A 14,353-nucleotide genomic window follows, 5' to 3' on the forward strand; every position below is an offset into this window, starting at 1 on the left:
CTTTCTCTCTCTCTCTCTCTCTCTCTCTCTCCCTCCTTTTTCATCTTCCCTCTCTCTCTTACCCCTGAGAGCGACCGAAACAGACCAACAAAGACATACAGCGAGCGACAGACAGGAGAAGGCGATGTGAGAGTTAATGGGAGAGAACAAGGTCTTTTTTCATTACTCCATCCCCCCATCCATCATCATATGATCACAGCGAGAGCAGATCACAGGGCCTGTGAGGGACACTTTAAAGATTTTCTCCCCAGCTGATACCGACGTCATGCCTTTCAATGTTTATGTATGCAGGAAAGTGTGTGTAATACTGTTTGTGTATCTGTGTGTAGGGAAGCAGGTCAGCCTGGATGTGTTTCTCACCCCTCAGCAAAAAGCCTGCCCACGCCCACTCATGATAACCCACCACAGAGTTGTGGTTTTGTAGATGAAGACCAGCCAGTTTCTCTAATGCATCTCAAATCTGTGTGTGTCTGTGTGAGTTAGCGTGCCTTCCAGCATGGCAGAATCCCACTGACAAACCAAATATCGGCAGCATGCCCTTGATTTGGATATAAAGGCAGAATTCCTGCTAGAGTTAAACAGCCTTCTCCTATTTTACCTTTAGCTTTAAACTGAGTTTATTAAAAAAATGTGCCTGAACGTTGATTACCTGCCAGGATTGGGTTTTCACCTTCAACTGGCTCAATGCAACCTGCATATTAAACACTTCAAATGAGAGATAGCCTCTATATTCTTGATTGTCCGCTTAAATTGCAAAGTGAGGCTACCACAGTGAGCAAAATGCCATGCCCTTTTTAGGCACAATAGATTAATCCTGTTCGCTCAGATGAAATTCTGAAGTTGGCAGTTGTCACTGTCAAAGGACATAAGAGTCTTAGTTCAAGGTGGTAAAAAGGCAGCAGTAGTGTGTGTTCCCTCTGGGAAGCTCCCGTTTGTACAGGTCCACATTTAAAGATAATATCGGGGGTTCCTTGGTCACCAACTAGTCAAGGCACACACCTTATAACCATATGATTCAGGCCGGGAACTTTGGTTGGATTTTACACCCATTTATCCCTCCACTAATTTTGTGCCTAAAAATAAAAAAAATAAAAATCCCCAAAAAGGGATAAATATATTGACTTTAGATGTTTCCCTAGATCTTAATATGATGTGTTTGTGTTGGAGTGATAGCCCCACCTTTTTAAATTAATTTTAGATCTCTTTTATGCCTCAGATTTTTCTGGCCATCTGCATATTAAATATCAGAGACCAGTTGGTTTTGAGAACAAAAATGTGCTATGTGCAGTTGTGTTGTAATAACAATAGCACATTACTAAATATCTAGGTATAGTCACAACGAGCAGTGTTAAACTTTAAAGTTTTTTTCTTTTTTCCAACCTGTGCCACATTTTCTATGTTCCTGCTTTTAACATCTTAGCAGTCGATTGTGTAACTTCAAACACTATCATGCTTTCCTACAGTGCCTCCAGGTACGACTGGAGGCATTTGCCAGCAGTGCTTTACTATAGTTCATAACACCTGGCCAACAAAATCTCCAACAGTTAGAGAATAAGTGATTTAATGTCCATATGACTTACATTTGACAGTACTGCAGTTGCACATTTATTTGGATCCTAGTTGGATTTAGGTAATTATCACAAATAATTCTGTGTTTTTGTTGTATCAAATTAAAATTAAATCAACTCTGTTTATATAGAACTTTCACAGAACGCACACAGGAAAACAAAAACAAAAAGAAGGAAATCATTAATGCAAATATATAATGTAAAACTTTCAAACTCACTTTAAGAGTATAGGGAATGGGTTGTGGCTCCATGTTTGATATTTGTATCCCCAGCTGAGCTCGCTTTTCATGTTACTATAAATACACGCAGCTACATCCCTGCCCGTGCACCATTTTCTCTCTTCAAATTCAGCACGGTCTTGTGTAAGACAAACCATCAGAGTTGAAAAACTATTTTTTCTTTTAAAGTCATAATGAAACAAAATAGGAATTCCATTTCTTTACACGGCATTAAACTGTGCTATAGATAGGGAAAGGAATTGTTTTTTATGGTTCTTTTTTGAATTTGTAATTAATCAGCCAATATTTTAATTTTCCCCAGGCTTTCAGCCCACTCTTAACAAGTTGCATGAGCCTTTATTTAAAACCACAGTGTGGGGAATTGAACAATGGAAGGGTTCTTTTATTGGTGAGTGGACATGAGGAAAGATCTTTGTCTAAAAATATTGAGTGCCAATTATTTAAACCAATTAAGAGCTGGTACAAACAGAGGAAAGCTAAAGGCAAAATATCCACACACTGTGTGGTACCTTGTGTTTTTTAATATGTCACTAATAGCGTTTTACATTTTTAGTTTTTTGGCTCATCAGACATGTTGGCTCATAACTTCTGCAGACTTGTTACATTTATCGGTGTTTCCTGAATAAAATGCTTTCAAAATGGCTTGTTTTTCTGTGGAGCCACATGTCTCAACATCTTCTGCTACTATTCACTTCATTGTGTCTAAAAATTAAATCAAGCCAATAATAAGCCAAGTAAGCAATTAGAGGCTCAAACATGTGGTTGAAATGCCTGATATTGCGTATGTTTAGGTTTAGCTGATAGTAACCTCTAGCAGCAGTGCAAATTATGCAAATTATTGTCAGGAGCAAAGTCAGAAGTAACATAAAGTTATTTTTCCCAAACCGTAAACAGCTTACTTAAACTTCGACCCTTAGAATGTGGCGGTACAGAACAATGGTCAAATGTAAATCTGGATGTGGGCTTAACAAAGACTGAGATATCAATTAGGAGCCTTTATCTACACAAGGGATGGTCTTACATTTAGCCGTCCTTGAAGAAACCCAATTAAAGCCAAAATTGTTCAAAAATGAAATGCAAAATCTTTCTGAATTTAGCCTTGTCAAAGCAGAATCTCGCCTACAGAATCCCACTCAGTAGTGCAAAAGTGAATTTCAAAGGTCTTGCAGTTGCATTATAAAACTATCAGCTGCTATGTATTCCACAAACATTAAGGCCAAATGGTACTTGAAATGCTCATTGAAACAAAAAACTGAACATCAAAAATCTGAAGTCTGCTGTGTTAACCTGCAGTTGTTGGGATGATAACTCCCCAGAAGGCTTGATATTTGCTATGATAAGTTATCACCAGATAACTGGAGTATAAAGGAACCGGGGTTTTCAGTGTGAACTTTGAAAACCTTCCATTCTGTCGCTGAAACTCGGCTCCTTTTCTTCAGGTTGAGCTCAGCGATCACTGCTCCAGTCAAACCACAAGTCATTTGTACAGAAACAAGCCTCGTCCCTCTGAGTATTTCTAAGCGTGCACAGATAGAAAACTTCTCTGATGCCACTTTGAAGACTAGAACCAATTAGTGTATCATTATAATGAGTGCAAGTCTTTTGTTACTCAGCAGCTGTCTAATTGGAGTCGGTGTATTTTTGAAGGGCATAGGGACGAAGGCTGTTCTAATGGAACTGTGATACATTTTTTTTAATTCAGCAAACTGCTTTCACAGTGTATACCACATGTTATTCTAATAAGTAGAGCATTTATACATATTTCAGTAAACTCTAATTTTTCAATCATGTTTGCTGTACAAAGCTGAAAATACTGCATCTCCCGCTACAGCTCTTAACCTTCCTATGCCCACTGCAGCTGTAAATTCTTTTTACCTTAGGGTACACTGTATATTCAAGAATGGTTGACTAGTTACACAGCTGCTGTATTTACAGAACAGTTTGTATGCAGTCCACGTCAAAGCCATATCATCACTTACACACTCGTTCTGACAAGGAACGAATAGCATTAGTATTAAAGCAGCTGCTTCTTTGAAAGCATGTGCATTGATGTTCAAAGCTTTGAATGGGTAATTCTGAGTCACAGTAATTCATCCATGTTCTTCTCTTTCCACTCTTTAAATGTTGTATTTCTATGTATTTGTTCCCATCTTAATGCAGCCTTTATTGTCATCTTTAATGAATAAATCATACTCCCACTGTCCATGAGGAAGAAAGATGTGGAATTTAATGTGCTCTTCCTTTTCTCTCTGTTTGTCTTCTCGCAGCTCCCCTGACAGACAAGCCGCCAAAAATCCTTTCCCCCTCGGAGAGCCAAATGAGCGTCATAGAGATGGCAATAGGTAAGGAGACTCATTTCATTCCCCACACTGATAGCTTGTGTTCTGTCCGTTGATGGAACGTGCGGTGTCATGCTTGTGGCACATGCTCTTCACAATGGCATCACTTCAAATTTCTAGATTACTTACGATAAAAGCCAATTCACTCAAAGTAGATCCCGTTCTACTTAACCGTGGCTTTGTTCTGACCAATATGTCTGATCCTACTTTGCTGTGCCTATACAGTAGAAATATTGGGGTCAAAATGGAAGGCCTCCCTTCTAATTTTCTCCGTTTTTATACATAACTATTCAGTACTTTATCATATTTTAGTAAGAGTCCTCCTTGTTTTTTTGTTGTTGTTTTTTATCTTTTTCCATTTTAATTTGTTGTTGATGCTGTTTGCTGTTAATGCAAGCATATCCTTCAGGTTTTCCTGTTGTTCTAATAGAATAAGTGCTGATTATCCTTAAATGATAAAGACAACAGAGTCATGTCATACTCACTTCTCTGTTGCGCCTAGTTTCTCGTTTTGAAAGAAAGAAAGACTCTGCAGTTTGGTTAGTATGACTCTGTTGTTGTAGTAATGGAATTATTGCCGTGGATAAATAGATTATGCTGAATTTACTATGTGAATAATATATAATTCCAACCCCAAAAGGGCAAATTCGGTCAAATTCGATAAGACAAAAACGTTGACACTAGTTGGTAGCATTGGAATGTTTTGTGTTTATTGATCCGTGTTGATCTCAAATACTTTACTAGAAGTTTAATTTGTTTGGGATCTGCACAGATCTGACTTGAAGTAACTAAAGTGTTAAGTACAGGATTTTCAATTAGGTCTGTTCTCTGATTTTGCTCTATTGTGAATGGACCTGGAGTTTTCGTCTAGATAGAAGAAAAACAGCATGACTCATTTGACACATTTGTGCATAAAAAGTAATTCAGTGGGTTTGAAAGCCAGTGTCCCCTACTTTTTCTCCCTCTATTCTGTGGAGTGCCTTGTCATTGTGTACTGATAACATCTAACTGTGTTGTCTTGTACAACATGGATGCTGATTGTCTTCGTTTAGCTGGAATGAGTCAGTAATGACTTAAAGTGGTACTTCAAACTACTGTACACCATCTCCTTTTGCGTTACCAAAAATGTATGATGTTAGCATTACTTTAAATGAGTGCCTCAAATTCTGCCTCGTGTGACTGTCTCGGAATAGTAGTCTTCTGTTTGCCTTACCAGCTTTTGATGCACAAGGGCTCATGGGAAAATTCCCGCTTTGTGCCTTATTGGGCAATAGCCAGCTGTTGGTGGAAGGGAAAATGGGTCATGATGGAGGCTTCCTTTGAAGTGAATTTGTCATGGCCTGGTGAACACAACTGGCTTCTAGAGGTAAACGGTGGCAATCAGAGAATAGGTGCAAATCATCGTAGCTTTAAATTGATGATGGTTTAAAGCCTCTCTGGCTTTTTTTCATCTGATTAAGTGTTTGATAGTGGATGATGGCGATTTTAAAAATCCATTACCTGATAGCTAACAGAACAGGAAATAATGGTCCAAAGAAAAGAAATGTGCTGCTTTCTATTTTGGGCTTAATACATATTTTTGTAACTTTACTTTTTACTATAATTCCTTATAGCTTTGCAGACCTTCATCCCCTAACTGTATCAGATTGGATTTTCCTCTTGGTTTAGATTTGGAAGCGGGTGTGGATTAGTAGAAACTGTTTAATGCTCCTCCTTCACCTCTGCACCCATTGATATTCTACACAGAGTCAGCACCTCTGTGTACATAATATATGAACACCTACTTGATTCTCTGCCTGTACAAGCCTCTATCACTTTCTCTCAGTGCCAGGCTAGCATGCGCTTCATGTCATCCACAGAGAGCCCAGTCAAACGCAGTGCATCCTTTCAGGGTTGTGCCTGGTTTGGTGGAATTTTAATATTCATTCTCCCGTGAAATATAGAAGCATAAATGGCAAAAGCAGACACTTAATCAGGCAGGTGAGAGGAAGAAAGCGAGGGGAGAGGGGGAAAGGCAAATGTGGAGAGACACTTTTCATGCTCTTGTTATGTAACTCAAGGGATGAACAGAGCGATCAGTAAATGGTGGGGGCCCAATTAATCAGCACTCACCGTCCGTGGCCCACTCCCTATTCTGTCTCCTAATGGATGAGGTTCCTCAGTTATAATTGATTACATTTAAAACATGTTGTATAAATGCTCTTCTCCGCCCTCGGTGGACATGTCTTTCCACTGCTTTCTCCGTGGGACAGATCTGTTGCAGTTTGGGTCTGTAATTCAGTCTGACTGATCAATGCGCACTGCTCTCACTCTTGTGCACTGGTAGAATAATTGTCTGCAGCCAAGCAAACTAACTGCACTGCTAGTCTGTAGAGTGCTAATGTGTACGATTTCTAAACCCTAAACTATTTGACAACGGGGTGATCCTTAATGCATGAACATTTTTGTGCCACTTCTATGTTCTTGAATACTAGATAAACAGGGCTCAAAGCCCCAGTCACAAACCTGCTTCTTTAGCTTTTATTTTGCTGTCATTTTGATTTGTTACAATGCTGTTTTTTAATGCAGGGCTAACGTGTCACTTGCGGCCTTACTTGCCTACCTATCCTGGCATTTTATTTCAGGGTTAGATTGAATTCACGGCCGTTGTGGCACTTGTGTTTGAGATGTTCATTCTGGGAATATCCAACAAGTTCCCCTGTGATCCTGATTGGCTGAAAACTTCAAGCCCTTTCAACTGCCTCCTTCCTCAAGAAATCACACTTCATCCCCTGACACTTGACATCACGACACTGCAGCAAGTTTTTTGAAATTGCAGCAGAGAGAAAACAAGGGGATGTGTCTGTGGCTCTTTGCAAAATTCCTCCAAAATACACTTTTAAACTGTCACATGAATGTTTTAAGAAGCCACAATTTTGACATACCGTTATGCATTGTTGATCTGCAATATCCAATGCATCCTGAGAGTTGTATTATGTTAGAGTAATTGAATTGATTATTTTGGTGTATTCCTTTCCCACAAAACTGCCTTGTTTTCTCGTCCTCTTGTGCATCAGTTATTAATTTGCTTTGTTTTCCGCAATGCCTTTTGGGACCCTTTAGGGGATGGGAGTGGATTTGTTGTTTTCAGTTACAGATGGGCAGTAGCGCAGCAATAATTGTGAACACATGAAAGAGTAGATGGTCACAGATACAACCCTTACCTCAAAAAACAAAGTCCATTTAGGCTGCTGTTCAGTTACTTAAAAGAAATGTTTCCCTAAGATGACTGCAGTTTGTGAAAAACAGTCAACAAATACTTTGATGACACCAAAGCTAGATAAGTACCGTTGTTTTCAAATTATAATACATATAAATATGTATAATGTTTACTTGTTCTAGTAAAAGTATTTGTAGAAGGCAATTTTGTTCACTTATCCGTGAGTGTGTCATATGAATACAAATAACCAAAAACCCAAATGAGTGCCAGAAATGGGTGGCCAAATGGACGTGGACACCCTTATTCATATATTTTTTGTGTAGTTTTTTGTTTAGCTGTTCCACTCTTGTGGAATGCCTTCCAAAAAGAGTAGGGACAATTAGAGCAGCACAGTCTTGCCTCTGATTTCAAATTAGATGATCAACGACCAAATACAGGTTTGATGTCAGGATGCCTATATACTTTTGGCCATGTAGTGTAGCATCATTCTACTTTAGGATCTCTTAGAACAGAATCAATTATTACAAGTAAATTAATAATGACTTTGTACGTCATCCTAGTAGCAGTAGAAGAACCAACATATTAGTTTCGAACCGCCACGAAGTAATACAAATGGCATCCTTTTAATTACATAGTTTGAAAATGTGTATCACTGCCTGTCAGAAAGGCTCATCATGGAAATCGCTTTGTTTGATGCAGCCTTTTCTCTAACAATCTGACAATCTGCACTCCTCTCAGTGGTTGAGCTTCTTCATTTGTTGGTTGGTGAATAATAACAGAGTAAACTGGAAATTGGTCTTCAGTCACTCATCGGAAGGAGTTGCATTGTTAAATGACACAGTATGAACAGAGGATACCTCAAAAACAAAACCATCATTATCCTGAATTGACTTGAAGTCGACAGCAACATCAAATTAGAATGTGCTTCCTTTTTCTTCTTACTGACATTGAAACCTTCAAATTAAGACTTGACGAATCTAGATCCGTCTGTAATTTCTACTTGTGTGTGTGTTTTTACGTCCTCTGCAGCAACAGAGCACCATTAAGAAAGAAAAAATGAACTGCACTTAGACATCAGACAAAATGTCAACTTTCAGCACAGAGTGTAGGTGAAACTTAGTCCAACAGAGGGCCTTGAAATATATAACCTTTACTTGACTTTATCAATCTATGAATGTCGATCATCCCCTTATCCGGGAGCACATTCCTTACTGTAGCTGTATGGGTTTGATCTTTTATCAGTGTAATGTTTGGGATCTTGTCATATTGATTTAGGCACCATTTTCAATATTGAATGATTTATGTTGCTGTCCTGCTGTGGGATGAAGGCACGCCATGCCACAGCGAGGTGAGATGTGTGTGATACATCATGTTCAAGGTAAATACCATGAGAGCTGGAGAAAGAATGTAAAGGTTGAAGGGTCAGGAAGACATGATTATCACTTGAGGTTCTACTGATTTTGGTGTTTTTCTAACTTACATAAAAGCTTGACCTTTTTTAAATTAAATTTGTATTAGGCAAGGCGAGTTTATTTACATACAGGCAATTTAAAGTGCTTTACATTATGCAATAATGCATTGAATACAATATGTTTGAACAGCACCAAACAGGAGCAGTGGGAAAGTTTAGTCAAATTTATTTACATAGCTCAATACAATAATTAGAAATAAAGATAATTGTATGGGTATGTTTGCCTTTTAATGATAGGACAGCTCAGACATGAAATGGGAGAGAGAGGGGGAAGACATGCAGGTCGTACTTGAACCCTGGACCTTCTGCGTCGAGGAATAAACCTCTACTTCATTGTGCCTGCTCTACCAATTGAGAAACCCAGCCACAAGAATTAGAAATATTGGGCCTAATTAAAAAAAAAAAAAAATGCTACAGTAAAGATAACTTTGAAACCTACAACATACCCAGCCTGGCTTGGATATGTGCAGAACACGTTTTTCACAGATGAAGCTGCTTGTATTTGTTTTCATTTTAACCCCAAGGCAGCCTGGAACCTGATTGTTAAAACTACTCTTTGGCCTTTATGGTACAGGTACAGACAAGCACATATTAAAAGCCTCACTCGATACAATGCACCAACTCGGTGTAATATTCGGTACATTCTGCAGGCAGGCGAACACCATCCTCTAGCTCGCTCACGGGTAGTCTCGTGCTTTAAGCTTGAAAGTTGTCATCGAACCATGAAACACATTTTAGCTTCACAAAGAAAAAGAAAGTCTCACACAGCACAGCCTCAGTAACACCTATCCCTGTTATCACACACTCTCTGTTTCACATACACACCAGCAAGCCATCCCTCTAAATGTCACAGACTAGGCAGAACGTTCCATCGACGCAAAAGGTTCAGAGGCCCCGGGATCAATATTACATCATTTCTCTCAATTAGGGCATATTTATTCCCCTCAAGTTATTGTACATCTGCGAGTGATCCTATCTGTATTCCTGGCAAGCCTCCAGATGAGTCGAGGCCCTGCGGGGAGGGGAGGATGGAGTGAGATAAAGATGAAGAGAGGGGAGGAAACAAAATGAGAGAGAAATGAAGGTGGGGGGAATTTGGGCAAAGACTCGCACCAAGGGAGAAAAAAATGAGCGAGATCATTTCAGATTCACAGAGGGGATGAAATATGGTGGTGTCTTACCTAGAGTTATTACAGATGAAAGTGGATACAAGACAGCACACTGTCCCAAATGGTTAATATGCCCTGCAGCATGGAAGCATAAATCGTGACTGTCATATTATAGGGGGAGTTTCTGGTGGTGATTGGAAGGGCTTCTTGGCAAAAAAATGCTCCCATTAGTGTTTTACATAAGTACGGTAATGAGGGGGACAGTCTGTGCAAGCGCTTCAGGAGACTTGATCGGCCCAATGGACCAAAGAAGGCTAAGTTCACTCAACACTTAGAGGAATTTCACCAGAGCACGACTGTATGGTTGATATCATGCTCACATTTTGGATAGTGATTGAACTTAAGAATCAAGCTATTGTCCCACATTGACTGTTCCCTCGCTCTGCTTCCTGTAAACGGCTCCCACCTGCAGCCTTGTACCTGTCTGTCTGTGAACTAAGAGGAAAGATGGCTGATGGCATGTGCTCTCCTTAGCAGAAAATAGCATCAAGAACTGGCCACGGCACTTGAATAAAAAGACATACTGCCTCTTCTCTGCACCAGCCATACTTCCTGTCTCTGGGTAGATCTATTAATCATAAATTGGGCTTTGGCATGTAGTTTAGAGAAAGTCTGGTTTGTTGTTTTCTATTTTTATGTTTAAGGACTGAAGTGTTCCTGCATTGCACCTGCATGTAGGCACTCTGTAATATCACACAACTTCGTCAGACTCTTAATATTATTGCAGATCCATATATTATAAAGCTGTTTGAGGACAGCTACAAACCCACTGACACAAGAACAGACTGTTCATGAAACATCTTTAGTGTGACTTTTTCAAAAATAAATTGTATCTCCAGAATAAACCTTGATTTGGACAATTCTGCAAACCACTGGACTGGTTTCAGTTACATTTTAAAATGCTCATTGCCAATATACGGTAAGGTAGTAGTTTTTTAAGGATTTCCTTCTGCAATCATTTTGCATAACAACTACAATGTGCTGAAGGTTAAAGAAATATTGTGGTTATGGTTAAAAGAAAATCAATTAGTTGTTGGACAGGACAGAAGAAAGTCTTTTGCATCACGTACACACACTGAACATTGAGACTGGTCCTAAATTGTGCGCTGCAGAATTGTCCATTATGAACGTAATTCTTTTGGAAGGGCCAAAGTTGTTGTTGGAGCAGCCGATACAGCAAAGCACAGCATGCTCTTGGTGATTTGCAGGTAAGAAGACATCTAGGCGTCTAATAAAATCCAATAAACATGGTTAGAAAGTTCATTCTATGCTTTGTTGCTATAGTATATTGTTGTTTCAACAATAAAGTCACAACATGCAGCGGGTTCTGCGAGATAATCTGGAGATATTTTTGGTGAAAAGCTCCAAAGAAGTTAAATGAAAAGAATAAAAACCTTTGTAGCTTCACTACAGCGTTTAGATGAGAGATGCTTCTGCATTCGTACCGGCTCCTTTGCAGTTCAGCACAGTTTAAGATTTAACAGCTGTGCTATTCAGGCTGACAAATCTGCAGCAGCAGTGTGTGTAGGACCTTATGTTTCAGTACAACAACTCCTTCAGGCGTTTTCTCTGTGATTGTCACTCTGATGCTTTTAGGTTTGTTTCAGCAAAGCCGCACATTTATGTGGGTTCTCATTGGATTTTTGCTACGCCTAGCCTTTCTCTGACTCATGTCTTCAGTGCTCCCCCAGCACATGTACTGTAGTAACAGAGTGAAGTCTGTGCCGTTCCCATCCAGCTGTTGCACTATCAATCTGAGCTAGAATTTTAGATTGAAAACCCTCCTCCGCCACACTCTCAACACCTTGTTTCCATTTCCTTCTGCTCCTTCCAGTACCGTCATGTATCTGTAGCTTCTGCATCATAGCAGAAATAGACCCCGTCTGATTGTCAACTTCATTCAAACGCTGGCATATGGATCACCAACAGCAGCAAGACTTACTCAGTTACTCATTCAACACTGTGGGACAGCTTGCCACCCAAGAGCCACCTGCTTCAAAATTAAATGCACCTTTTAGTGTGGCAGTTAAGCACAGTGATTTTTACAGCCATTAGATTAGCCCTCAGTTTAACATCATCACAGCGGTGTCACCTTGCTCTTTTGTGAGCCACTATTCAAAAACGTCAACTGCTAGCAGGTGGAGGGGACATTAATTTGCTCTGGTGAAGATAATCTTTCCATTCTAATGTTTTAGTTTGTTTGATTCCTTTATTCTGTCTTACCCTGGATCCCTGGATTGTGTTGAGCCATTTAACCCCTGAATTTAGAGAGAAACAAGCAGCTTGCATTTTTACTTTATTCATCAGCCTCTCCTGTAAAGCCAAGTTCCAGAGTGAAACCCACAGCCAAAATGCAAACCCCGCGAACCTTTCCTTCAGCATCATTCCCTTGACAATGCATGTGTGTTGCCTGGTTGAACTAATTGCCCTCGCTGTATTTCCATCCAAACAGGTGGCCATATTGGTTTTCCTTCTGGCTTTGTTTATGTGACTGTGCTTCCAGGTTGGACAGAGATGACAGTGTCTCCTCTCCGCCCGGAGCGTGACCTTGGTTAGGCAATGCTCCTCTGCACTGCCTTTGGTCTCACATTGGTCTTTTGGGCCAACTTCTGATTGTGTATGGTCATTGTGTGTGTTTGAGACAGAGAGAGAGATAGAGCGACCTCTGATGTCCAGCCAAAAAAGGGCCAGGATCACGGTCAGGAGGGGAGGGAGATGACAGTGGCAGCAAACTTTAGCAAGTGACACATAACACATTGAGAGCACAGATCTATGATGTCATGATACAGCTGCTGCACAAACACATGCGTACACCAAACGTTTGTGCACATATAGACAAATTCTTCAAACAGGCAGAAACACAAGCTAATGCTCAGTGTTAGTTACACATTCACACTCACACTAACACACACACACACAGGTCTTATGCAGCTTTTACCACTTCATGCTCACCTCAAGGGGTTTGTACGTGCTAAAGCAATCTGATATGGTCAGATTTGTTTTTCTCCGGACAGATATAGTTTTTGTCTGCTTTGTGTTGGTCCATCGTATTTTCAGATGTGGTCCTCTGTTTGCTCCTTGGGATGTAATGCTACAGAGAATAAGACTGTGTCAGATGAAATGGGGTGGATATTTGTCTCATAACTGCTATGAGTCAGGCAACACGTTGTATCTATACCTCGGGTAAAACAACAATATTTTCTTCCTAGGCAGTGGGAGGGATTATGACATGCTCAGAAAGGCCCTGACCTCTCTTCAGTCAAGAATAGAATAAAATAGAACAGATTTAGTAAATAAACAGTACCATGTCATCTCTACAGCTTCTTATGTATTATTTATTGGACTGGTAAGTGTTGTTACAAGTTATTGTGTCCTTGCTCTTAAAACTGACAGGAATTAAGAGTACCTTTACTTATATTTTACCCTATTTACATTATTTTTAACCAGTTAATTAAATCGGTTTTGTATTGAAACGTGTTTTAAAAAAAGAGAAAGATAAACATGGGATATAATAAAGATGGGAACCTTGGGTTGACAATTACAACTTGTGACTGTAAGCAAGCATGTTTTCACTCTACCTCTAATTATTATCCCTCCAGTAATATTATTCGAAGCTATTTTATAGTTTTAGCTATTTCATAGTTTTTTCTAAATGGAAAATAGATGGGTTAGCTAAATAGTTGCTGTAGTTTAGCCATCAAATTATGCGTTTGTAGATATTTTAAAATGGGGGTATCAGGAATTTTACTTTAATTTAGGTCAACTTCTTTAATTTCTCAAATGCAGAGAGACTTTTTTTTTTTTTAAATCCAGGCTTAGAAGTGCAATGTTTAAAGTGGGCATATTGTTAATTGTGCTGTATAATTCTACAAATATAATTTGCAAAATCTAAGCCACCACTGTCATTGAGCAAATACAATAAAGTAGTTACATGTACATACATCTGAATATGTTTATTGTCCCATGGGGGTTAACACAAGTATTTTTTATATGCAAAACATTATCACTTCTATATAATCACTATGTCCTAATGCCATGCTATCTATTATAGCACTGTTTTTTCATAGTATATATTACTTTTTAGAATACATAGATTAGTGCACTTTTATGTTGAATTTTCTTGCAAGTTGCATTGTGGGAGAAAGGATTCCATCAAACTCCCTCCTTCAAAGATACTGTGGCATTACCCTGCACCCTGGTTGCTGGAGTTGTACGTAGGTATAGAATTTCTACACAGTTCCTCACCGAGCATGTTGGGTGATAGATATGTGCTTGACGATATGAATTTCAAAATAGTTACCTCAAAGTTCAACATTGTCAAAAAACAACAACAAATAAACCAAAGTGCCCAGAAAATCATTTAAAGAT

General features: G+C 39.3%; 1 protein-coding gene across 3 annotated transcripts in view; it reads left to right on the forward strand.

Moving 5' to 3' along the window:
- Positions 1–14,353, forward strand: part of LOC117939346 (interleukin-1 receptor accessory protein-like 1) — a 254,316-nt gene that overhangs the window by 164,782 nt on the left and 75,181 nt on the right. For all 3 annotated transcript variants that reach the window (XM_034864604.1, XM_034864603.1, XM_034864605.1), the window contains one exon: positions 4,075–4,149. In XM_034864604.1, coding sequence (XP_034720495.1) covers positions 4,075–4,149 — 75 coding nt within the window. The remainder of the gene's footprint in view (positions 1–4,074; positions 4,150–14,353) is intronic.

This window comes from Etheostoma cragini, chromosome 24 (assembly GCF_013103735.1).
Source record: "Etheostoma cragini isolate CJK2018 chromosome 24, CSU_Ecrag_1.0, whole genome shotgun sequence".
Classification (NCBI taxonomy): domain Eukaryota; kingdom Metazoa; phylum Chordata; class Actinopteri; order Perciformes; family Percidae; genus Etheostoma; species Etheostoma cragini.